General features: G+C 40.3%; 1 protein-coding gene across 2 annotated transcripts; it reads left to right on the top strand.

The window, feature by feature from the left end:
• Window positions 1–237: 237 nt before the first annotated feature.
• LOC139686380 (acyl-CoA Delta-9 desaturase-like) lies at window positions 238–27818 on the top strand. Of its 2 annotated transcripts, XM_071583572.1 has the most exons (7): window positions 238–461; window positions 3967–4410; window positions 21587–21717; window positions 22020–22225; window positions 22413–22598; window positions 23369–23699; window positions 27458–27818. In XM_071583572.1, exons 1-7 carry the CDS (start codon window positions 407–409, stop codon window positions 27581–27583), a joined length of 1479 nt encoding a protein of 492 aa, XP_071439673.1. In that variant the 5' UTR covers window positions 238–406; the 3' UTR covers window positions 27584–27818. The 2 variants fall into 2 exon arrangements, with proteins under 2 accessions (XP_071439673.1, XP_071439674.1); XM_071583573.1 differs by lacking the exons at window positions 238–461; window positions 3967–4410 and adding an exon at window positions 20097–20351.

Here is a 27818-nt window from a genome sequence, read left to right as displayed (position 1 = left end):
ATTTTTTAAATATTCACTAAATAATTACTCTGTGCCAAGAGCACCAAAGCTAGAACTATCTTCTTAAACGACTTATAATACAAAGAAAAAATATCCCAAAAGTAAAAATACCGCTTCAACTTCATTCATAACCTTTGCATGGAAGCTTTTTAGCCGACGTATTTCATAGTTTTGCCGCAAGATGCCAGTAACAGTCAATACCGCATGGCGCCACAGAAGGAGAATCAATTGGTTAGAACGGTTACGACTGTTATCAAAACATTCGATAAGATTCGCTATGAAACTTTCGCAATTTGCCGTTCTTGTGGGAATTATTGCAGCGACCTGGTTAAAATCAGTCTCGCACTGATGATTTCGGAGAATATAGGACACACGTCGCTCGACGCGTTATTCGAAGAATCTAAGAATGACCATGAAAGTTACCGAAGTCCAAATCCCAGTACCTTGGGGATTTATTGCTGGTGAGTACTTCAGGTTCAATCAATTTACAGCGTCGTGTATTACACCAGCATTAACCCATGCGTTGAGTCCTTCAAAATTATCAGTACCTCCCACACAGATTGGCCCTTCAGCCTAAATTATTGGTGTGTTCTCTATCCTCGCAGCCAAGTCCTGGGGAAATTCTGATGGATATCCGATAATCGCAGTTCATGGCACCATGGATAATGCTGCTAGCTTTGAAAAATTGGCCCCGCTGCTTCCTAAGAAGTTCTTTATAGTGGCGGTCGACTTGCCGGGGCACGGCAAATCCTCTCATTACCCTGACGGCCTGCCGTACCACTTCATGGACATGGTCGCAGCCCTCAAACGTGTTGTTAATTATTTTAAATGGGAAACTTGCAACTTATTGGGGCACAGCTTTGGAGGCATGATTGGCTCGTTTTTTGCGTCAATGTATCCAGAAATAGTAAATAAACTGGTAATGTTGGACATAGTGAAGCCAAGGACAGCACCAGTATATTTTCATCCAATGCTGTTTAGGGCCAATTATGAAAATCTTTTTGAAATCGAAAGAAAGATTTTTGGCAAACAACCTCCCATGGATACTAAAGATGCTCTGCTCAAAAGGCTGAAATCCAGTAGAGTAGCCAATATTAGCTCAGACTCGGCCATGGCCCTTCTGTCACGTTCCATCAAAAATGTTAGTGGCAAAGAGAATGGCTATTATTTCGGCATCGATCAGAAAGTTAAGGCCAGCATTCATGTTCCCTTAAGTAGAGAGCAATTGTGTGGACTGCTGTCTAGTATTCGGTGCGAGCTGTTGATCATACGTGCCAGTGAATCAACGGGATCCTTTGAATTGGATGGAGCCTCAGAAGTATTAGCTGTGTTCAGGAAGTGCTGTCATAAATTTGAGAATATCGCTGTTGAAGGCCGACATGATGTACACCTGGACAACCCACAGTTGGTGGCCCCAATAGTGTCAAAATTTCTTTTAGGAAATAGTTCTTTGTGATTGTTTTGCATATGGTTATTAATGATACTACGAATAATATTTGGAATAAATTATCATTAATTTTTATTTTATCATTGAGGAAATCAATTCAAGGAATATGGAGGATTTTTGGTTGGTATTTTAGATATTCAGCATCCTTCCATTTGCAGCTTGATGAACCATGTACTCAAAGAGGAGAGCTGCTTGAAACTCACTGCTATTCCCATGTCTAACTTGTATTAGCGTTGCTCCTTCCGCCATCCTGGTGGGCTTACCTTTAGTTCTTCCTAATACAGTGAAATTTCCAGTGGCTGATTTCCATTTCAGTCCTATTTCATCCGATATGATACTTCTTCCTCTTCAAATGACTTGGTAAAATTCTGTGATTGTTGGTCCCCTCATGGCGGCATTTCCTTGTCATGTTTATTATTTACTGTCTGCTGGTTGCAGTGCTTTCTGGTGATATATGATAGACCCTAGGTGTCTGTGTTCAGTTGAGACACAATTCCCTTTCAAAAATGTTTTATTAAAGTGTGGCAATGTTGTGATATGTTTTTTGTTCAATTTTTCCAAAATAATAGATAAAGTTCAGCATATCTCAATAAGTAAATCTTTTTAGTATATTCTGAAAATTGTTATATGACCTTGTATGAAATTCGTTTATCTCCTTCCGGTGAAATGAGATGTCGATAATTTTAGTTAACTTCTAGACATTTTTAATGCCAAATAATTAAGCATACCTCCTGTTCTAATATTCTCACATTTGCCCATTAGACCTCTGAAGTTCCAAATCGGGTACTCTTAGGTAGCATGTTGGGCAGGTTGCTCCACTGGCAGAATTTCACATCCAGGCAAACTCTCCTTTTGATCTCTGATTTCATTCAAGCAGCGCTCGGCATGCCCCCAACCATGGTACACTGAGGTGGTTCAGTCCATGTTCACTCTATCCCTTTTATAAGATGCACTGTTGTTCATGTTGGTAGAATGCTCACTTGCTTTACAATTCAATGTGTTGTACTCCAGTCTTTCCATTCCAATAACATCTCATGCTTTTGAGTACTTCCTTTAGATGGATCATGAAAGAGCACTGTTTTCATGGAGTAACTTTCCTTTGAATAGAAGGCAAAAAGAAATGTAAAATGAACTTGAGTAAATATTTCGAATTACATTTTCATTGTGGAAGCAAGGGCTGGATTAACTGAGCTTAAAATAAGACATATGAAAGCATCTTACTTCTTATTGCATGAATGCAATGGTTTCAGGCAATTGCTTCACACAGAGCTAATTTCAAATGCAGAATTTAGTTATGGCTTGATATAGGTTTCGTTGCACTTCAATCATTCTTATAACATTTCCCTGAGAACACGTGTTGATTAAAAAGTAAAAAAAAAACTCTACATTTGAAATTTCACAATTTTATTTTTTGTATAATTTATTTATAATTTGTCAGATATAATTAATAATGTCTGGTTCTGCATTACTTTGTGTAACTACGAATGAAATAAAGTTACTCATATGTTTGAAGTAGTTTCTATCTTTGCTGCAGTTATCCTACTGTAAGCTTAAAAAATAACTGTTGTGTGGCTTATCAAAAGTAAAAGGTTGTGCAGCACAAGTTCTTCCAATTCACTTGGCCTGCAATTTTGAAATTTTGCTGGAAGGTTACTCTTAAAATCTACAAAGGCCTAATGAAGAAATCTTTAGGGAAAATCGACTGCCTTGGAGAGAAAATGGGGTTTGAATTATTTTAAATTTGAATTCATTTCCGAATTTCGATATTTTTTACATATATCGTAATTTTTAACAAATATTTTATCTATAACATATAATAATATCAAAACTGGTATCTTTGAAATGAAGGACCGTAATTACACCACAAGCCTTTATTGTCTCCATACTGCGAGTTACTTCAATCAACAGCTTTTTGAAACAAAAACCGACATTATTAGCTTTAATTACAAAATTATGTACATAAGGATCAATTAATATGCAAAATAAATTTATCTAGATATCTCCATTATTATCTTTTAATAAATACTTAAAAACAATACCCCCATGCATAAAGTGTCAATCCCTGAATTCAAAGAAAGAATAAATATAATGAGTAAGAGGTTGTAATCCACCAGTTTTGGAAATGGGTGTTATTTTGAGTTTTTATGAAATTGTCAAATCAAAATTGAATTATTATGAATTTAAATGCAATGTAATGGAAATGAATTAATGCAAACTACATAAATCATGTGCTTGCTTATTTAATGCAATTTATTAATGGGGTGCAAAAAATTGAAAGTGTTTCCTCAGTCAATGTATCAATCATAATGAAACCACTGTATTTCCTTCTGGGTCAAACTCATGGTAATCCTCTACTCATTACATAGAATGTGCCAAGGTTCCTCAAACCACAATTTTTTAGACATTGCAACCATGTGTGTGAATTCCCAGTTTTATGCTTAGAGTGGTTCCCCTGGGGAAGCACACAAAGACATGCAATGGACAGTATGCCAACTCTCCTCATGCTCCTTCCTTTCCAGGCAAGGTGTGGGGTGACCCAGCACATGAGACCATCCTGGCTGTCCATGGCCTTCAAGACAATGCCAACAGCTTTGACCGACTTGCTCCGATCCTCCTCAGTGGAAACATTAGGCACTCCATCCTTAGTATTGACCTCCCTGGCCATGGACTGTCCTCCCACTTCCCTCCTGGACGTCCCATCTACTTCATGGACATGGTGTCGTCTGTCTATAGGGTTATCCAGTGGATGCTGCAGCGGCAGAAGGAATTGAAATCTTTGCTTTATGTGGGGCATAGTTTTGGTGGGCAGATAGGCTTGTATGTTGCGGGCATTTTCCCCGAGTGCATTCGGAAGCTCGTTGTCATCGATGCTCTTGTGCCTGCAGTCTCTCATATCACCAAGTTTTTTGGAAAATTCAAATCAGCCGAGAAAAAGATGGAGGAACTGGAGGAGAAAATGAAGGGTATGTAAGGTCTTCAGTGAATGTGAATGCCAAGTGGTTGAAGACAGATCAACTTCAGTGGCTCACTTAGGTTGCGGGGTGAGCCATTATTAAGGGTATCCTTTGTGATTAAGGGGCCCACCTTAATTCTTCTTATTATGGCTTTTAATCACCAAAAATATTATGGTACATTTTCAGCCTTTGATCCTTAAGCTAACTTATTTTTCTCCCCTGGCATGCTTAATGGTTTTGAGACTGCTCAAATCTGCAGCTATTTCTTTAGCAGCAATTACAGACAAGTTAGTCTGTCTCTCTGTATTCTCTTGAACCCCTCTGCTGTATTGCAACATCCATGGTTATATGTTTACTCGGAAGATGATATGAAACATTCCCCACAAGAAATAGCAGGTTGTGCCATAGAGCAATTAACTCAAGAAAAATCAAAGTTTAGATGATTATTACTTAAAAGGCAACCAAGTGAGTAACCTCAGCAAAGAAGTTTCATCAGTTACATTACACAATACCTCCACAACATTTGGTGGTTTGTATCACAATGACTGGATAATATCAATTTGACACCCCTAATGAATATAGAATAAACTCAAAGCTGTTATGTGTATCTACATTTTCAAGAATATTTCCCAGGAATCAGTTGAGCTTGCAGAAACGTAATAATAATATGCCCAATAGTTCTAGAGAAAGTATATGCTTTTGGTACGTTTGTTGCTTTATCTCCAAGATCTGGGCTGGCACCATGAGTAGTAATGGCTTACAGTCATGGAATATAAAATATTTAAGGATTTTCCTTTATAATTCCAGTGCAGTATCTTTGGCAACATGGCCATAACCCAGACCTCTGAAATTTCCAAGTCTATACCTAGATTGTGTAAACTGTCAGTCTTGATCCAGAATATGTTTGAATGATGCATTTGGAATTAGGACAGTGATCTTAAAAAGAGGCACCAAAAAAATCAATTTAGAAGTACCAGTACTTTTTTTTTTTTAAGTTATCTACTGGTTAAGGTACAGGTAGGTTTTGGCTGGACAGAACTACCAAATAAATATTTTGTGACTCCTAACAAAATACAATCCAGCATCCTACTCTATATCAGGTCCCTCTTCATCTCTCAGTACTTCCTTCCTCCCTTCATCCCGTCCAACATCCCTATCCTGTTCCTGCCCTTTCCTCGTTTGCCTAACATACTCCCCTCTATCAGTCTTCAACATCCCATTGCAAGTTTATTATGTTTATAAAAACAAAAAAATTAATAACAATAACACACGGATTTTATCCCAAAAAGAAACTTATTCAGGATATAAATGAAACGAAAAATATTTGAGTGAAATGTTCGAACGCATTTCCAAGTTGATCATTAAGTTTAGTGCAACATTTTAAAACAGGGACTTAAAATAATTGGTTGAATAGACTTAATAATGCTTGAACAATACTTAATGGAGATATCATACTTATGTGGCATTCAAATTAATAAAAAGATATTTCCGCAGAATATCAAAAGAATTTAATATCCAAAGTTCCAGTTATATCCTCCTAAGGAGAGCATAGAAACCTGGTTGAATGAGCGACAGGTGTCACTTTCTCTTTTTTTCTTACGTTTTCTCCTTGAAGAGACAAAAAATGAAGTGGAGATATGGTATAGGTTTTGTGAGAAAGTGGAAACATTGAATAAAAATGTTGTATTTAATGGAATGCTTTTATATTGAGAAAAATCTCTTAATTAAAATTAAATGGTCAAATTATTATTCAACGTATTAGTCTTCAACATCCCACTGCCAATAATATGCCCTTCGCCCATTTTTCCTGCTACCATAGGATTTCTCCCAACAAACCCCTCTCTTCACCTACCGCACCAAAAACTTCCTCATTTGTTTTCTTCTTGGTCCATTTCTCCTCCAAACCCATATTTCAAAAGCCTCCAATCTACGTCTATCCTCCTGCTTCAATGACCATGTTTCTGCACCGTACATAGCTAAGCTCCATTTCAAAGTTTTTACGAGTCTTTTCTTAATATCTTTACTCAACATTCCTGTCATCATCTACCTCCTACTTATGAAAGGCTCTTTGCTTAGCGCAATTCTTCTCCTTACGTCCCTACTACTTTGACCGTGTTGGTCCAAAACACTACCGAGATACGTAAATAGTTCTGCCTGCTCTAGTTTTTGCTCTCCAGTTTTAATGTTTAGCTAGCCTTTTTTTTCTAGAAAATCGCATAACCTTTGTTTTATTAATATTGATTCTCATCCCATATCTGGCGCACTGAATTTCCAATTCACTCAGCAATGCTTGCAACCCCTTGGCTGACTGACAAACTAAAGCTTGGTCATCAGCAAACCTAATTGATTTTACGAATTCCCCGCCCACTTTCATTCCTACCTCCAGTTCTTCCTTTGCCTCTTTAATCATTTCCTCCACATATATGGTGAACAGTACAGGTGATAACGGAAAATCCTACCTTACACCTCTTCCTAGCACAGCCCATCTGGACTCTCCACTCCCTACTCGCCCCTGTGCAGTCTGAGACATGTACAGGTTGCAGATTAGCCTCCTTTCCCTCCAATCTATTCCTATTTTCTGCAATATACTCATTGGTTTTTCCCAATTAACTATATCCAGCGCCTTTTCAAAATCAACAAAACAGGCAAATACATCTTGATTATATGCTATATTCTTCTTGATTAATAATCTCATTACTGCAATAGCATTATGCGTGCTTCTCCCCTTCCTAAACCCAAACTGATCTCCCCCTGAGTAATCATTTGCCCTTCTCTCTATCCTCTTGTTGATGATCATGAGAATAACTGTAGCTGTGTGGGATATCAAACTTATTGTTCTGTAGTCCTCACATGATGTAGCCTTTACCTTTTTCAGAATAGGAACTAACACTGATCTCTTTAAGTCTTCCGGCCCGATTCCTTCCATTATAGTTTTTAAGAATCAGTCCATATAGCCTCTTCCTCCCACGATTTCCTAAACATTTCTGTAGTTCCGCAGGAATGTTATCCACCCCCATGGCTTTAGTTTTTTCTCCCTAAATGCCCTTTCTATTTCATCGTCGACTGTGCCTGGACCTAAGCTATCTTCCTCTACGTCATGTTCCTTTTCTATGTCTAACTTTGTTGGTTGAAGTTCTTTACTATACGGTTCTTCTATATATTCATTCCATCTCTCTTGGACCTTTTCTGTTTCAGCTATTATCTTACCCGAAACATCTATAACTGTTAGCACAGATAATCCCTTGTTGCTTCCCAGTAGTAATTTAACCTTGCTGTATAGTACCCCAATTCCAACCTTCCTCTGCAAACTTTCCATATCCTCACACTGCGTCTTCCACCATGCTTCTTTTGCTTTATTTGTTGCCCGCCTTAATTTATTATTTAACTCCTTGTACTTCCTTTTGCCTAACTCTTTGTTTCATTCTTCCATTTTCTTCTCCCATCTATGTTTATAATCATCTCATCCATGATCCATAGTTTTCTAGTCCTTTTCCCATTAACAGTTTCCATAGTTTCTCTTGCGGCTTTCAATATCCCTTTCTTGATACCTTCCCATTATTCTTCAATGCTACTCAGCTCTTTACCGACATCCATGGTTTGCTCTACAGCCTGCTGATACTCCTTCCTTGTCAATCCATTTACTTCTTCTACTCCTAGTATACATTTAAGTGAAGATAACTTGCCACTGGAGAGGTTGGGGTTGCATTTGGTTGAAATGAAAGGGAAACTGGTCACATTCATTGGGAGAGGACTGGGAGACCTTTCCATAAGTTAAGAGAATTTCCAATAATGCAAAAATATTTGTTCAATACTCAATATCTAGTAAGAAACGAAGGAAGCCATTCTATCAAATTCTCCCCATTAAGAAAATTCAAGGTCATCAGTGTATTTATAAATATATGGCGGCTTCACTCCGATTTAAAAAAAAATAAAATACAACCATTCACATGTTGGCAATAGAAACCTGTAACATCTCCCAGGCCATCTGAAGGACTCTTGTTTACCCCCTGTGTAAATCTGAAATGCAAGCAACTCTCTTAATTTGAATAAGCATGTAGAAATATTTGCAAACCTATAAAGAATGCGCGGAATTGCAGATGGAGGCCGAAAACATGTCCCTTTACACTAATGCCACTAATATTAAAGCATTAATTGACTGCAATGAACAATGTCAGTGGTCCAATGTCTTCATCTTTGTTTTTCCTTTCCATATTTTGACATCTAGGCCCTCCCACCAATGTCATCATGCACTGATGTGTACTTGTTCCCCCCCAATCTACCACACCACCTCATTTACTGATGGTTACTCTTTGCATTCCAACTAGCAACATTATTATCAAACTCACTAGCCACAAAACGGATATTCAAATATTCATGTCTGGTGCCAATTATCTTGTCGTAGCCTAACATGTGTGATTCACGAGAAAGCCTACCCCTACCTATCAACACTGACACAGGCTCAGCAATATCCCAGAGTGAAAATAAAAAGGCAGGCACTTCAATATTACACGAAAACTTCTTGGGTTCTTTTCCTGTTGGTCTAACAAAGTAATTGGGCATTTCAGGTTCCATGGCTCCAAAATATAGCTATGAGGAAGCATTGAACAAGATAAAATCACGTTTTCATGGTACTCTCACTGATGGAGCAGCTGCAATCTTCCTGAAGAGGTCCACCTTCAAGATTGGAAATGATCATTCCTTCACATTGGACCAGCGGTTGAAATTTGTAGTGCACCATCCCTTCACCAAAGAACAGCAATTTGAGCTCTTCACAAAAATTGTCTGCCCAGTCCAGTTGATTGTTGCTGAGGAAACCCGGTTGGCCGGTGGTGGGTACTATGCCAGCCGCATGGATGTGTTCAACAAGTGTTCTGCTCCAGTCAGCATATACCCAGTGGAAGGCAATCACGATGTTCACCTGGAGCACCCTGAGAGAGTTGCACCTCTTGTTCAACAGTTTTTGTTCAAGCCGAAGAGTTCTTTGTGATTCAATATACAGTATATTCAATAAATATCCCGAATTCCCAAAATAATTGTGATTCCTAAGCATTGGATCGTGGGGTCAGTGGTTTGTTTCAATGCTCCATCAGGCCTTGGTGTGCACATTTGCTGAAATAGTAATAATGGTAAATGCACATAAATTGGGTAGAATTGATCTCATATTCCCAGTCTAAGCGCAAGGAGATGGCAGGTTAAAATTTGGATGTTTTCATCCTTCCTTGTGATTTCTTGCAAATAAACCTAATAGAAGTATATCAGCATTTTAATTTTAAAGCATAACAAATCGTTGAATCTTTGCTTCATTGCTCTTCATTAAACACCCCTATGCCCTTCCTCACCTTCAGTCTGATCCTCTGACATCTAGGAAACCCATTCGTCATATATGTTGTACATGTATTTGGAGTCTGTGATGCCTGATTGAGCATGGAAAGAGTTTCACCAAAGCCAATGTTTGATACACACACTTAAAAGGCTCAAGTTATGAAACAGTTATTTAGCAAATTAAAATTATTAGGATATTTGGCTTCATTTTTGTAAATGCAAATTATTGTCACCTGTGTGTACCACATCCCTTCTTAATGTTTCTACACAGTTGAAATTCTTACTTTTAACCTTATATAGTACCTTGCAAGCCACCACCAGAGTATGTGGAAGGGGGTGATGACAAACCAGACTACTTTGGACACCAAATAATTTTCAGCCAAGGCATCATTAGGAAACATTATTCTGATCCCTTATCCTCCATAGGAAAAATGAGATCTTAAAGCTATCTGTTTTAATCTCGTTCTCTCCAATTTCATTGACATATCTCCCCTACCGGGGGAAAGGTGTGCGAGGCATAGCGCAGCTCATGGTTGTGGGGGGGGGGGGGCTGTTGAAGGAGGAGCTGCTGGGTGTGGTAGCGCTCCCCCACGGAGCCCACGTATGGCACCACCTCCTCCGGCAGCGCCAAAAGTACAGGTGCACCTGAAAATGCAAAAGAAAAATTAGGGCTTAAAGTGTAAGGGCGAGAGAAACAGGAAAATCATTCGTGGAAACTGAAAGAATTCAGCATCCACACAAAAATATTGTTCAACGACAAAAAGAACGGTGAATTTTGAAGTTCTTTCAGACTCTAGGTATTCAACCAAAGTAATTAAAATTATTTTATCCCCCCTGATGAATGTGAATCCTTTGGACTGCAAGTTCATTTATGATTTGCATGTCCATGTAAAAGTAGAATATCCTCTTCTTACTTCTCAATTATGCATGACTTGTATTGTTTTTGTGGGGGCCAGTCATGTAAATGGTTTTGGTTAATTTTTATTCCTTTTTTTCAAATAACAAATAAATAATTTATTAGGCAAACTAATCCTTGTTTTGAAATGGGCCTTCCTCCAGCATGTGTGGCAGGGGGTGAATACACACCAGAATAATTTTACCAGACCCTACCACGGTCGAACAATGTTATTATGATCCCCTATCGTTCGTGGAAATAATGACATCTTAAATCTATCTGTTCTACATACTACTACTTTATCTCCCTAATTTTACTAGCATGATCTCTCCTACCGTAATACGATGGGGGTAACAATACATTTTCAACATCACTGCTAAAGAGACATCCTTACAATTTATGCAAGAGTTCCAATCTGTAATTTAACCTTGCCCCCGTGAGTGATTCCCAACCAAGATCCTCTAATAATTTTGATATCCTACTCAGTTTATCATAACAACGTTTTACAATTCTAGCTTATCTACGCTGCATGCGATGCAATAAGGCAATCAATCTTAACTTCTATTCCATATACTAGCAGTATATTCTGCATGAGGCATAACCAGCAATGGATGAAATTTCTCTTTGACTTTTCATCACAATTCACCAATAGTTTTCTAATGACTGGTAATTTTTGTGAACCTGTCCACATATTTTCTGCACATATGTTTCTCCCAGGAGAGATGGGGAGTGAGGGTAACACCCAAGTAATTAATAGAGTCTATACATTCCATTTTAGTATTCCTGATGCAGTAGGCATTTGGGTGGGAATTGCTCTTTTTTCCACAAATTCATCACTGTACACTTTTTTAAGTTTAATTCTAATTGCCAAGTGTTGCACCAGTGTTGCATAGCCATTAATCATCTGCTAAAACTATTGTATCTTCAGGATTACGGATATCTCTGCCAACCACTGCATCATGGGCAAATGAAGGTATCTGACTGTTAACTACAGCGTTAATGTCATTAATGTAAATAAGGAATAAAAGAGTTCTGATAGCATTTCCCTGGGGAACACGCAAAGTGACTTCATTTGCCAACATTTGAGCCAACTCCATCTACGAGGTCTGTCCAATAAATAAGCGAACTGAGCCATAAAAACTTTATTTTGCAAAATTAGTCTACATCGGTTTTGTCCTCTTCAAAGTTCTCTTCATTCGTTGCTATGCACTTATTCCATTTTTCACTGCACAAAGCACCCTTGGAAGTGCACGGCAGTTAGGCTTTTTAGTTTTCTCGTCAGCCCCTCTCTTTATTGTGTCCACATCTTCCCAGAATGGGTCCCCTCATCACATTTTTGTATTTTGGGAAAAGGAAAAAATCGTAGTGGGCGAGATCCGGCGAGTAAGGAGGGTGATCAAGGATGGTGATTGTATTTTTTGCCAGAAACTGGGGAACAATCAATGCTGAATGTGCAGGTGCATTGTCATGGTGAAGGGTTCATCCATCGACTTGAGTCGAATTTGGTCGCACACGACGCACTTGATCTTTCAAACACTTGAGAAATGCAAGGTAGAACTCAGCATTTACTGTTTGTCCTTCAGGAAGAAATTCATAACAAACAACACCTTCGACATCAAAGAAAACCAGGAGCTTGACTTTGATTTTCGATCGGCTATTTCTTGATATTTGGGTTTGATTTAATCCACTTGAAAACAGATGTTTTCTTCAGAGCATTATCGCCATAAACAGCGGTCAACATTTCAGTAATTTCTTGATAACTTTTACCGCACTTCACCAAAAACCTGATGTTGATTTGTTGCTCCGTGATTTCATCAATTTCCATTTTCGATAAACATTTAAAACAAGGACAACAGAAAGTAACCTAACTGGCACCTGACGCACAGCTCGACGATCCGCCAAGCACAGACGGCTGGGCCCATTGGGTCTCAGGCGACTTACGCTGCTAGTGGGCTATGCTCCGTGTCATGGCTACGGAGCATAACACAATGTCACAAGTTTTGTCTCGCAGGAATTACCTTATCGGAAACTGGGCTGGTCAGCCATTAGTAACTCCTGACCATCGAGGTGTCCCGCCATCGAACTAGCAACTTGCATGACATGGATGTGAGGGAAATAGGTCTATAATTGCTCGGTTCCGCCTTCTCTCCGTTTTTAAAGACAGGTGTCACATTCTCCGTTCTCCAAATCACTGGGGACCTTGTGATCTACCAGCGATTTCTTAAATATAATTTCTTGATCTGGCGCAATTTCCGATGCTAGATTCTTAAATATACTAGCGGGTATCTGACCGGGCCTGGAGGATTTATTAGGCTTAATGTTTTTCAGCAAACGCTCTATTCCATCCCATGAGATTTTAATTTTGAGCATCAGCTGTACGCACGATTTGGTAAGCTGTCGGAGAAATTGGTGAAGACGCTTTGAAACAAGGAATTTAATAAGTTGGCTTTTTTAAACTGCTGATCAATCGTGGCACATCTTTAGGTGACGTCATGATTTTCTAGCATTCTCATCGCACCATTTAGGCTCCGTGTTATTTTTTTATTTACCAGGAAGGAAGTTGGTGACTACTGAGCGCTTCATCTCAAGGAAGTGGGTCCATGTATCCCCAGTATTTCGGTGTGTACTATCTTCCTAAAAATTAACAAATCGACTCTGTAACATACATTTTAAGACATTGTAGTCCCTTTCTTAAACAAGTGAACTTTTCATTTGGGATTCTTATTTTGGACGCCATATTGGGAAAACATAGCTTTTACTGCTCTGTGGTCACCAATTCCTTTAACTCTTTCTATATTTAAATATCCTTTCGGGTATATTCTTTGCCAGAAAATCAAGAGTATTATCACCCCTAGTGGGTGAAGTGACAAGTTGATGTTTGGTGTTCAACACAAAGAATTTGACAACGACTCGCAGCTATCTTTGTCTTTATCACCTCGTTTTAAAACTATACTTGTATGTGCTCCAATCAATAGATAGCACAGTAATCAACCCGAAGGTCGGTTTAGTAGGCGATGGTAGAGATCACCCAGTACTAAGCCCTATACGGCGTGTGAAATTCACACATCAGGGTAGGGGGGCCCGTTCCTTTCCCTGTGCCGGTTATGGTTTCCCAGGAAGACGTGGTACTCGAAAAATCACTTTGGCTTGGGTGGAGCTGCAGGTGCCCAGAGTTCCTTGCCCGGGAATCGAACCCGGGACCCTCCGGTCAGCAGTCCAACGCTCTACCCACTGGACTACCGCGACCCACAATCAATAGATGCAACATTTAAATCTCCACCAATTATAATGTCGCGATTATTGTATTGGGATAAGAAACCTTTGATTTCCTGACCTAGTTCTAGTATGGAATCATCTTTGTCGACCGCCGACCAAAATGCGCATGCATGAATTCTTTTGGATTGAGGGCTTTTTGCTGAACACCAATCGCTTCCCAAAGCGTTATCTGGAATTACCTCAGCCATGCTGGCGCAAGAATGTTTAACTGCAGTGAAGACACCGCCCCCGATTCTTTTTACTATGTCGTCTATGTGAATGGAAAAGGATTTTAAGAAAATTTTACCGTCGCTTATATCAGTGGATAGCCAGCTTTCTGCTGCATTAATACCTGCGCCTGTGCTTTGAATAAGTTGATGATATTCTACGACTTTGTTTTTTAAATTTCAGTATTTAACGACTAAGATATTGATGTTGCTTGAATATTTGGCAGGGATCGTTTTCCCATTAATACTGAATCCCTTTTAAAATTTTCGTCCAATATTATCGGACTCATATTAAGTAACCTTTTGAATTCATATCTAGCACTGCGGTGGCTTGCAGGGTACTATCTATCCATTTATATATATATATATATATATATATATATATATATATATATATATATATATATATATATTTATGTGTGGATCGCGGTATTCCAAGGGGTAGAGCGTTGGACTGCTGACCGGAGGGTCCTGGATTTGATTCCCGGGCAAGGCACTCTGGGTACCTGCAGCTCCACCCAAGCTATGTGATTTTTCGGGCATCAGGTCTTCCTGGGAAACCATAACCGGCACAGGTAAAGGAACTGGCCCCCCTACCCTGATGTGTGAATTTCACACACCGTATAGGGCTTAGTACTGGGTGAACTCTATCATCACCTACCAAACCGACCTTCGGGTTGATTACTGTGTTTATGGTTATAGTTTATATATATATATATATATATATATATACAGAAACATATATAAGGAAAAGGGATAGGAACACGTATAAAGGACGAACACAATAGAGGTGGGGAAGGCGGAATCGAACGGATCACAAGAGTAAACAGGGTAAATTACATATCCTCGATAGCTCAAGTGGTTAAGAGCATCCGCCCGGCAAGTGGAAAGATCCGGTGTTCGAGTCCCGGTTGAGGGAATATTTTTACTCTTGTGATCCGTTCGATTCCGCCTTCCCCACCTCTATTGTGTTCGTCCTTTATACGTGTTCCTATCCCTTTTCCTTATATATGTTTCTGTATATATGAGTATTTATTCGCCGTTTGGCGGGATTTCGTGTTTGAATGTGTATATATATATATATATATATATATATATATATATATATATATATATATATATATATATATATATATATATATATGCATATAATTTATTTTAGGAAATCTACCGGTTTAGGTAGGTTTTAATGGACGCAACTACCAAATTATTCTCTTGTATCTCCTAACAAAACACAACCTAACATCGTACTCCAGATTAACTTCATCTCCATGTACTTTCTTCCTCCCTTCATTCCGTCCAAAATTCCTATCACTATGACTGACAAACTAAAGCTTGATCATCAGAAGCCTAAAATAAATTTTTAGTTTATCACGTCGCCAAGGGGTTGCAGACATAGCGGAGTGATTCGGAAATACAGTGTGATAGATATGGGATGAGAATCAATATAAATAAAACGAAGGTTTACGGTTTTCCGGAAAGAGACAGGCTAAGTTAAACGTTAGAATAGGAGGGTAAAAAATAGAGCAGGTGGAACGTGGTGGTTTCACGGAAGTGTTTTGTACTAAATGGTCAAAGTAGTCGGGGCATAAGAAGAATATTTGCGTTAGAAGCTTTAACGAGGAGGGAATTGATGACAGGGACATCGAGTAAGGGTGTCAGAAAAGCCTCGTTAAAATTTTTATATGGAGCGTAGCTATGTACGGCGCGGAAACATGGTCATTGAAGCAGGATGATAGGCGTAGATTGGAGCTTTTGAAATGTGGGTGTGGAGGAGGTGAAGTGGACTGAAAGGATAAAAATCGAGGAAGTGCTAGACTTAGTGGTGGAGGAGAGGGGATTGTTGGGAGAAATCATAAGGAGACAGGAAAGATGGATAAAAAGCATTTTGATCGGCAGTGGGATGTTGAAGAATGTGATAGAGGGGAGAAGGTTAGTTTTACGTGGAAGGGGCAGGAATAAGATAGGTTGAACGGAATGAAGGTAGTATGTGGAATTGAAGAGGTACTTTGTGGTAGAGTGGGATGTTGGCTTTTGTTTTACTAGGAGACGCGAGAAACATTTGGTGGTTGTGTCCATCAAAAAACTACCTTAACTTACCTATAGTAATAATAATATTATAACTCTGAGAACTAAAGTTGTTGGCCAACACTTAGGAAAGACAGGCGCTCGCGCTAATGAACTACGTGACCACGACAAGCCTCATGAATGTTCAAAAGAACAAAGAAAATATAATCCATACAAATTAAGATCGTCCTCATTGTTTACAAATGAATGTCATTGTGTCGTACTCCTCATTCTCGGGGAGTTGGAACATTTCGAAAGAGAGAGTGAGCGGGTTTTTTCCGATCGGAAGCAATTGACTCGATTGCATTAGCTTCCCAAGTCAGCTGCCACACGTATCGAAGGGGAGGCTTAGGTCCTTGGGCTGGTTGTGAGACGAATGTACGTACGGAGGAAGGGGCGACTCGCGGAGGAATTCCCTCCCCTCTTTGACCGCCAGGCACCCAAGAGCTACATTTTCTCACAAACTTCCGGAGGTAGGGCTTCCCCTAATTCTGATCTTCGGAAGGGGAATACAGTGATGGCAAGAACAGAAAGGGATAAAGAAACGAAAGAGGAAACCGAGAAGAGAAAGTACAAAGGAAGAAGTGGAAAGGAAAAGATGAGCATAGGAACATGGAATATGCTTATTCAGGGAGGCAAGTTAGAAAATGCAGAGAAAGAAATGGTGAAAAATAGACTAGAGTTTCTTGGGATGAATGAAATGAGATGGAATGGAGGGCAAAGGCTCCTCTATCCAATCGAAGAAAAGGTCGCAATAAAGGTTGTTGGAATGATGAAAGATACTGTGATTGAGGTAGAGCACATTAATGAAAGGATGATAATGTTAAGGAAAACTATATCTGAAAATCTTGTGATAGTAATACAAGTATGCATGGCAACCCTCGGGAGAAGAAGAAGTGGGCGGGCGCTGAGTGAGGAGAGAACTAATCCCTGTAAAGGAAAGACTTGCGCAGTAGTAATGAGAGTATTCAATGCAGTTTTGGGTGGAAGTGGTGAAGGTAAGGCAGTGGGAAACTTTGGACTGGGGAAAGGGAGCGAAAGAGGGCAAGGCTCTAATTGACCTTTGTGTAGAAAACTGTCCGGTAGTTGGCGACGCCTTATTTTTAACCCTCAAAAAGTGAAGAATCACATGGACATCGCGAATAAATTAAGTGAGGTGCCAAATTGATTTTGTTTTAACACATCGCAGGTACAGAAATTGTATGAAATCAGAAAATAGATGACCAGCGGTAGATAACAATTCTGATCATAACCTAGTCATGACAGAGTTATATATAAACTTGAAAAGTGCATGGAAAGTAAGTGAAAAAATAGAAAATAGGCATTGAAAAACATAATGGAATTAATAAAAACCTGACGAAATACAGAAAAAATGTGGGAAAGTTGAAAGCCAACGGGGATAAGCACTATAAAAATGAGACCTAGGGGAACATAAAAACAGTATGAAAGAAGCAGAAAAAGAGGCAGTTGGTGTAAAGTGCAGTTGGAAAATAAGGAAAGGATGAATCACAGGCGCAACGTTAGACAAAAAGTTGGAAAAACGTAAGCACTGAAGAAGGTAAGAGACTTTACAATGAATTCAGAAAATAAAGAAATTAAGTAATTGAAAAATGGATGGGTGACAAGTGCAGTGAGATAAAACAATGGATAAGAAAATGATGCAGGAAGATGCAAGAGAGCTTACATTTGATGGGAAAGTAAGTAGTATCTTTTAGATATAAAAATAGACGGGAAAATATTATTAAACCGGAGGAAGTAATTAACAGGTGTAAAGAATACATTGAATGGTTATTTGAATGAGAGAAAATATCCATGGAAATTGAATTGGAACCAGAGGAAGGAAAAAAGTTGGTAGATGTTGGAAGAAAGGTATGACATACTTGAAAGTGAAGTTGAAGCATCCATAAAAGAGATGAGAAGCAGCAGGCGTTGACTAAATTCCAGTTGAATTATTGAAAAGACTCAATAAGAAAGGAAAGAAATAATGAACAAATCTGAGTGACGAGATTCACAAATAAAGGCTTTAAGGAAAATATAATGGTTTTTATAGATACAAGATGGAAAATACCAAGAAATGCGAGGAACAAAGAACCATAATTTTAAAATATATGTGGCTAGTATAGTATTAAAAACGATCAATAGAATATTGTGTGAGAAACTAAAAAGCGTAATGGGAGAAGAACAACATGGATTCAGACGAGGGGTAGGGGCAAGGGATGCAATGGGTCTGTTGAGAGCTAATTTGCGAAAGAAAAAGGGAAAAGAGCAAAAAAGGATATGTAGTGTACATTGGATTAGAGAAAAACTATGAAGGATTGAATTCTGGTGATTCTGAAAAAGCACGGGATTGATTGGAGGGAAAGTAGGAATTTGTTGTACGGAACAGAGATATGGACCTTGCGGAAAGATGAAGTCAAAGGAATCGGGAGTCCTTCGAAAGTTAGATCTGGAGGAGGATGGAAGGAATTAGACGATGGAGGATAGAATGAAGAATAAGGAGGTAATGTGAAGGAATTAGAGAGAGGAGAGAGACAATAGGTTGAAGATAATGAAGAAAAGGAAGGTTAAATGGGTACGGCAGACCGCGGATCGCGAGCCACATGCGGCAGCGAATATTTGGCCCTTCCCTCTTCCACAAAATACCGCATAAACTGGGCGTGCATGTATCGTACATTGCAACTAAAACTTCGTGGTCAATGCGCACAAGTCGGTTTTCGGCGTGGCCAAGTCCATTTGGAAGAAATGTGCGTATGTGGAGATAGTTTGGACACGTGGAGAGGATGAGCAAAGACAGGAGATGGACGAAACAGGTATGCAAGATGAGTGTGGATGGGAGAGTTGGAAGGGGTCATCGACCTTAGCGATCGTACCTCAATCAGATTGAGGACGTCTTCTGTAAAGGCCAGCTTAGGAGGGCCCTAATTACGTTAGTAACAATGTACCTACCTATATAGTTCAAGTTTTAAAATGTTTGTTCTTATAAGAATTTTCAATCGTTGTACTGTTGATATTAGGCTCAATAATCTAACGAGTTTGTCGACCACTGGGTTAGAGCATTGTATGATGAAGGAGTGCCTGTTGAAAATTGTGTTGGAGGGAATGATAGAAGGGGAGAGAGGACGAGAGAGGAAGATATTTTATACGGCGTTAGATATGGTTAAAATTGGAGGAAGGTACAAAGAAATCAAGAGAATGTCCTAGGATAGGAAAGACATGGAGGTCAACCATGAGAGCCACACGGCAGAACAACCCATGATGATAGAAACGACGTCAATACTCTTTAAACTCTTTTTAAAATCTGACTAAAGCCTTATTTGCTTTCTTAACCCCGCGATGACTTCTCCGTTGTACCATCACGGTTCCTTACAGTGGCATTTAAGTTTGAAATGAACGTACGTCTCCACTCCTAAACGCAAAAAATTTAAGAACTACTTCCATGTGCTCTCTACACCATCGGTCTGTTTATTTATATTTAATTCTTGTGATTCGGTTTTTAAAGTTTCTCGAAGTCAGTATCCATTTTTCTTATTGAATAAGCACATTTTGCGCCTCATTCGCCGCTCTTTATTTTTTCATTTCGATTGTGTTATGTTTTTCTGTATTAGTTTGTTGCATTCTTCATCACTGCAGTTCCAATGCGGATAAATGGTCACGTGTAGGAATCTTTAGGAGCACGGATCTGTGGCCCTCATCGATAAACGCCCGGTCAAATGATTAGTCCGAGAAACTATAATGCGGTGGCGAACATAAATGCGGACGGACAAATGCGAACGCAATGGTGACCCTCACCTAACCTTTTGCACCCATTGTCTCATTCGCGAAAGTTAAAGCCTCCCCATTGCCCTCGTTCGCGCCGGCGGGTATAAAACCCTCGGATTGAGATTAGGCTTGGTCAGAGACATTCGAACCTCACGACGTGCTCACCCTGCTCACTTCCCAGCTCGCTTCCCTGCTCGTGCCTGCGCCCTTAGCCATGACGGCCGACATGGAACGGAGGCTCGGGACGAAGGAGGAGCCCGAGGTTAAGGGGAATCAGCTCAAAGTGCAGACGATCGGCACCGATTACAACTTCCAGAGGCAAATAGTTTGGAAAAACGTCATCGGTTTCATATACTTACACGCTGCTGCCATCTACGGACTGTACCTCGCCATAACCTCAGCCAAATTACTAACAAATATCTGGGGTGAGTGAAACATGCCCGGCTGGTTACACCCCTGTTTAAAAGAGTAATGGCTTGCTATGGTAAACGATTTACATCATGCCATTGCAAGTTTTGCACTAATTTTGCTTTGAAAGCAGGATTGGGTAGGTTGCGTAGTACTTAGTTATTGGCTGCTGGTCAGCTACTTATCAGCCATTTGTCCTAAAATGAGCCGATTACAAACTAATTCATTTAATTCCTAAGTCAACTTTTACAAGTAGCATTTTCTCCATCATTAGGTACATATTCAAAATTTCAAATTAGCAAAATAAGAAAAAGAAACGAGCAGTTAAAACACTAAGAAAAGAAGGTATGAGATTTCAAAATGTTCTGTCAGTAACGAAACCGTTAGCTATGGAACCGAAATCATCGAGGTCTAGGAACCATAAAATTGGTCTTAAGTCACATTTCAATTAACCATGTTAAATTTACATATAAAATTATGGCGCTGCTCGCTTGTGAAATTTCATCTCGGAGAGCTGTCCACGGGATAAAATTCAATAAACATGACCCCTATGCACAACCTGCCCTCCGTCCAACATACTACGAAGACGGCGGCTTGTTCTTTAGCGTCGCCGGCTTCGTGTTTTCGCACACGACTCCTCAATGCGATGGGCTTTCAAGAAGGAATTCCACGATTTATATGTGATAACAGTTTTCAAAGGTCGGTTGAGGGAAGTTCGTTAATGGGATAATTAACAAAAGCTATGCTCTACGATTTCAGACTTCACTTCGTGGAAATATTTAGTATCCATATTAGAAGATATTTTTTTACGTTTCCACTGACTTTATTTTAAGGTAAAAGCATTTCACTGACTTGCGGCATCATGCGATACCTGATGATGTGGAAAATCGGCGAAAAGAGTTTTACCCTAAAATAAAGTCTGTGGAAAAGTACAAAATCACCTAATATTGATAATTTTGATAAATAAAACAGTTTTTGGCGTCACTTGGTGGACATTTTTCATATTGAACTTAAAATTAAACCACTTGGCTTTCCCATACAAAAAGCCAAGTGGTTCAATTTTTAGTTCAATTGATAATTTTAATGAAGTCGTCGACGTCGTACATTCGACGCAGTGGATTGATGAATAAGAGTTTTATGATTGGGAGGAGATGCCATATTTGGTAGCTAGGGATAGAAAGTTCATTTTATATTTATTTGCATTTGAAGCAATTTACTAACTTGCTTTAATTCACTCACTTCCCCATTTCAGCATTTTTTATTCTAATTGCGAGCGCACAAGGAGTGTTGATGGGAGCACATCGGCTATACTCGCACAAGTCATACAAAGCGACTTGGCAGCTTCGCCTCATCCTCGTGATTCTCCAAACAATAGCAGGACAAGTGAGTATTTTTTTAGTTTTTCTTCTCCATTCAACGTCCACTTACGAGCGTAATTGCCGATCAAAATTTTAAATGGATGATGGAAACATAAGACTTGTAAATATGCATGTTCATGCGTAAGCGTACATTTGTTGATGCATGTGCAAATACTTATATTTATGCATAAATAAATATTTATGAATTGATGGCCGATGCACTAACACCCCATCCCACGCACCCCTACGTCAATCTGCGGGGTATTGTGGGAATTTCTACTGAGAAACAATTAAATAACAATATCTATAAACTCTTTATCTAATTAGAACTGCATGTACGTGTGGGTCAGAGATCACAGGCAGCATCACAAGTACAGCGACACCGATGCAGACCCTCATAATGCCAGGCGGGGGTTTTTCTTCTCCCATATGGGCTGGTTAATGTCGAAGAAACACCCAAAGGTCATTGAGAAGGGAAAGGGAATCGACATGAGCGATTTGGAACAAGATGGAATCGTTATGTTCCAGAAAAAGTAAGTATATCGAGTGCTTCCAGTCCCATGGATTCATTTTACTTTTTAATGTTTATGCACACTGTGCTGAAATGTCCTTGACTCAACAGAGATTGAATCTGATTTCTTTTGCAAATTTTAGACGATATTTGAAAATTGATACCATGCAATATATTCTTCATGTTTTAACTAACGTCTGGTTCTGTAGATATTACAAGACTCTCTATATGCTGCTGGCCATCGCAATACCAACAATGGTGCCCAACTACTTGTGGCAGGAAGACATATGGGTATCTCTCTTCGTGTCATACTTCTGCCGCTACGTTGTACTCCTCCATGGCACGTGGACTGTTAACAGCTTTGCCCACATGATCGGGTATAGGCCGTATGACCAGTGAGTATCACAATACTTGCACTTCCACTGCTTCACTCCAACGAAATTGAAATTTCATAAGTCCAAATTCTACAATATTCTGCCTTCTCGCTCTTTCATTGCCATTAATTCTGTAATGGTTCTTGGAAATAATTTCTGGAACACCGTTGAGATCGTTCAAGTACCCAGATTTAAATCACAGAACATCTTTCCCTCGATATGTTTTCTATTATTCTTCAAAAATTATTTCGGGGTCACAAATATGAATATGTTAAACTTGATATTGATTATAATTTGTTACACTATTGTATAGAAAGGGAATTGTAACACATATAAACATAATTAAATAGGGACGCGGTAGTCCAAGAGTTGAGCCTTAGACTATTGAACTGGAAGGCCCGGGTTCGATTCCCTGGCACGCCTCTATATCATGTTACTTTTTCGGGTACCAGATCCTCCTGGGAAACCATGGGTGGCACATGGAAAAAAACTGGCCCCATTTATTACCCTGATGCGTGAATTTCATAGGGCTTAGAGCTGGGTGAACTCTACCATCGCCTACAAAATTGACCTTAGGGTTCAATACTGCGCTTATGCGTTTTTTTATATTAATGAAATCTCTATAATATGCAAGGCGAAGGTTTCCACGCAACTGAATTACACCCGTTAGCATCATCCAACCGTTAAGTGAGCTGGAGGGAAAGAATGAGTAAGGCTCAATTCATCCAAAAGGTTAAAGTAATGATGCTCGATTGCATTCTCACGTGACAACTGCCTCGCGTTCTCCTCAGGGACATCGTGCCCGTGGACCACATCATCACGGCAGAGGTGACGCTTGGCGAGGGATGGCACAATTACCACCACGCCTTCCCCTACGACTACAGGGCGGCGGAGTTCGGCTACCGGAGAGACAGCCTCACCACGCAGCTAATCGACCTGATGGCGTGGGTGGGGTGGGCCAGGGACCTGCGGACGGCCTCCAACGACGTGGTCAAGCGGCGGATCGAGCGCAAAGGGGACGGGACGCACCCGACTGCCGCCGCCGAGCCTCCAGCCACCTCCCCCAAGCGGGCCACCTTCTTCCTGGACATCCTGCAGGATCTGGACAAATTCCAGAGCAGCGTGAGTGCGGTTTCGTGGCAATTCACGATCCACGTCGAGCCAGCTCTTGGCGTTTTCATTATTCTACCGCTCAAACTGGGTTTTTTAAATGCTTCGGGAACCGCCCGACCTTCGAATATCCACAGAAGGGTGGTCCATTGTGAGGGAAATAAATACATATTGGTATCGGCGCAATTGAAAACTATCGTTTTGTCGAATAGGCATGCACATCGCAGAGAAAGGCCGATATCTCGACATGATAAGAACATTCATACGAAAATATTGACTATATTGATAGTTTATTAGTGAATTTCATCAGCAGTTCAGGATACGAGCGGGAGAGGCCTTCCGCGGTCGTTTATCTCCCGAAAGTCTTGCTCAGCAAAGGCGACGGCAGAAGACGCAGAAGAATACCGAATCAGTTAGAGTAGTAACTTGGAATGTTGGGACGATGTTGAGAGCAGGAAAATTAGAGAATATAATGCCAGAGATGGAAAGAGGAAAGATAGATATTTTAGGTATATGCAAGGTGAATGGAGGGATAGCGGGGATTACTGGAGTGATAGTTATAGCGGAGGGGTTGCCTTAATATTGGATGAAAAACGTAGAAATAAGCGTGTAAATAAAAAGCAAGCGACTGGTGGAATATTATTAGTAAAAGTAAAAGCTGAACTTGAACAATGACCATGGCTGAAGAGCCAAGGTATGTGCGACTTGCACATACCTTTGGGAAGAATGGAAATCGCTGATAACCAGACATCAGCAATCGTGCGCGAAGTGGACGAGCAGAGGGGGAGTGACCACTCCCCTTCCCCTCCTCTACACCCCTCCTCCCAAACCCCCCCGTCGTCCCCCTCCTTCCCCATCCGCCCCCGTCGTTCTATTTTATCCTCTCCGTGGATCACGGGCCATTTTTTCCTATTAGTAAATTTGTTGACTCACGACAGTTTAGCCCTGAAAAAAAAGTTTATCGGGAAAATAAATCCTCATAAAACAATGGTATCTGCATGAAAATAGAAGATATGTTTGCTCTAGTGTGTCTACAGACCATTCTAACATACAGTGGTACAAAAAGATAATCAAAAAACTTATGAAGCAGATAATGAGGGCAGATGGTGCATGTTTGATGACGCAATGCGAGGATATGGAGAGTTGACACAGGTTGTACAGATTGGGCGTCCGCTGCTCAGGTGCGAAAGAACTGCGAGGCATTATGAAAGGAGATCCCGCTATAAACATTTGGAGATGTACCTTGTAAATTGTTTATTTTGACCAAAAAGGTTTCTGATAAGATGGTGGAAATTTAAATTTGATCCAAATAATACTAGAGCTATATATAATATTGGAGCTAAAAAAAGGAGCTGTACGATAGAGTTAATAGAAGAGTGGTCTTGGAAATTGAAATGAAATATGATGTCGATTAAGATAGCTTTCTGTGAAGTACGTGCGTGTAAAATACTATAGGAATTGATGGGCATTGAATTGCCGGTTGGGTTAGACAGATGGGTGAAGTACTCGACTGTTAAACATAAAGACCGCGGGTTCGAGTCCCGCCTCTGTCAGAGTGTTGTGTCAACTCTGGTGGCTTGAACCCGGGGACGCACCTTATGACAAGCCAAGAGCAGCTTATTGGGACTCGAATAAGTGAACGGACGGCCAGGGGTGTGTGGGGAGGGAAGAATGACCGTGGGGATGGATTTACATACTACCTTGATCAAAAAGTTCCCGGAATAACCACCGTGTGGCGCTCCCATCGTTCCGATTTGAGTTCTGTTTTTTTTGTTAAATTGGTACATCTGTTGTTGATATTCCCTTTAAATCTTAGTGTCATAACTTGACATTTGCAAAAGTTACGTAGCCAAGAGTACATCTATCTCTGTGTGTGTTGGCGATTTTTTACAATTTCAGAAATGGATTTAAATTTGCAACAACGAACTTGTATTAAATTTTGCGTAAAAAACGGATTTAGTGGCGCACGGACGTTGGAAATGTTGGAAAAGTGTTTCGGCAACGATTCTCTAAAAAAAACGGTCGTTTACCAGTGGCACGAGCGGTTCAAAAGTGGTCGTGAGTCAATCGAAGATGATGAACGCAGTGGCAGACCATCGACATCGAAAGTCGGTGAAAAAATTGATAAAGTAAAAGAAATGTTGGTCAATAACCGCAAATTAACCATCAGAGAAATAGCGGAGGACTTGAACATTGCCTATGGATCCGCCCAAGACATTGTGGTTAATGATTTAGGTTTCCGTCGTGTAGCAGCAAAGTTGGTGCCGAAAGACCTCAATTTCATGCAAAAAAGAGACCGTATTGACGTCGCAAAAGACATGATTTGCGAGGCTGAATCCGATCCCACATTCATCAAAAGGATCATTACTGGAGACGAGACGTGGGTTTATGAGTACGACACGCAATCCAGACATCAGGCAAGTGAATGGCGTTCACCAAATGAGCCGAGACCAAAAAAACCACGTCGTTTTCAGTCAAAAAAGAAGGCAATGCTGACGGTTTTCATGGATTACAACGGTGTAGTGCATCATGAATTTTTGCCAGAAGGCCAGGCAGTAAACAAAGAGTATTATTTGGGCGTTATGAGACGTTTGCGTGAAGCAATTCGCCGAAAGAGACCAGAAATGTGGGCAGAAAACTCGTGGATTTTGCACCATGATAACGCACCGTCGCACAGTGCTATCATTATTCGTAATTTTTTGACGAAAAATGCAACAAATACCATCCAACAGCCACCGAATTCACCTGATTTGGCTCCCTGTGACTTCTTTCTGTTCAATCGAGTTAAAAAACCATTACGGGGAACGCGTTTTAGCAGCCGAGAGGAAGTAATGGAAAAATCGCAGGAAGCACTGATGGACATACCGAAAACCGAATATAAAAAATGTTTCGAGGATTGGATCAAGCGCTGGCATAAGTGTGTTGCAGTCGATGGGGATTACTTTGAAGGGGACAATATAGATTTAGATGAATAAACTTGTATTTTTAATTTTCTGAATAAATTCCGGGAAATTTTTGATCAAGGTAGTATATGCAAAACTACTCAAGGGTTAAGGAAAACGGCGAAGAAAAGTTTATCGTGAATAATTCGTGGCATTTATGTGGTAGGGATTTGGCAGGAAGTCTATGCCAAATGTGCACTAATACCAACCCATGAAGGGAAAAGCAGCAACATTATGTGAAAACTAAAGTACTTTGAGTTTGATTTCACACGCGGTAAAGGTGGATGTACTGGATAAAACTAAATGATACCGGTGTCATATTTTGACCATTCCCAGAGCCTTCTGAAGGGAAACTATAAAGCACACTAAAATGCATGCACTTCATATAACCCTACCACCCCTGGGCATTTCCTCCGGACGGCAATTTCGAACCCTCCCCAGGCACTGTTCTAAACCCTCGGGGGTGGGGGGTAGCCGGGGTGTGGCCTTGAACATGGGACGGGTGCAAACCCTCGACGCCTCTGAGGAAGCAGGATGACGTCGGGAGATAGCAAGGAGGGTTTAAGTTGTCCAAACGCATATTGCATGCAAATGAAATGCTTTCGCTATTTTGCAGAGGGCAGTTTCTAAACTAACCTCCCAACCTCTCGCCACTCCTTCCAAAATCCTTCTGCGTTGTCTGTTTTCCTGTCCAAGGTGTTTTGCAGCTTCGATGCTCCCTCAGCCACGCCACGCCCAAAGCCATCTCGTAACTTATTGTTTGTACCCGATAGAACTATTAATGTGGAAATCGAGCTCACGGGACTGTCACACTTTGGCGCTTTCCAGGACGTCGGTGCAGATACTGATGGTGACTCTCTAGTGACAATGGCCAGCGAACCTATGAACGGCGTGGCGAAGGTGAGGGCGATCGACGAGATGAAACTGAGGAACAAAATAGCCAGCCACGGATAGGCGCCATCCTTGAGTGCTCCAATGTTCCTTGGATGGGAGCGTTTCCTGCCAAATAACGTCCCTGGAAATTACTCCTTGCCAACGAAAGAGGAATCGATGACTTCCCAGGAAAATCAACGATGTGATTGAAGCCAATCAAAATGGACTGCGAACATTTGCATTTGGCTGCTTTATGAGATTAATTTTTATATTCCACTATTATAGTTTTGTAAATAAAGTATTTAAACGTAAAAAA

This window comes from Hetaerina americana, unplaced genomic scaffold (genome assembly GCF_022747635.1).
Source record: "Hetaerina americana unplaced genomic scaffold, ioHetAmer1.1.p SCAF_14, whole genome shotgun sequence".
Lineage (NCBI taxonomy): Eukaryota > Metazoa > Arthropoda > Insecta > Odonata > Calopterygidae > Hetaerina > Hetaerina americana.
The sequence above is the reverse complement of the archived record's forward strand: the minus strand, read 5'-3'. Positions and strand labels throughout refer to the sequence as shown.

Bases quoted from the DNA above. Each gene is read 5' to 3' on its own strand.
- LOC139686380 (XM_071583572.1), top strand. From the start codon at position 407: ATGACCATGAAAGTTACCGAAGTCCAAATCCCAGTACCTTGGGGATTT. The intron at 21,718-22,019 runs GTGAGTATTTTT...TTATCTAATTAG, and splicing joins TCCAAACAATAGCAGGACAA to AACTGCATGTACGTGTGGGT. The intron at 22,226-22,412 runs GTAAGTATATCG...CTGGTTCTGTAG, and splicing joins ATCGTTATGTTCCAGAAAAA to ATATTACAAGACTCTCTATA.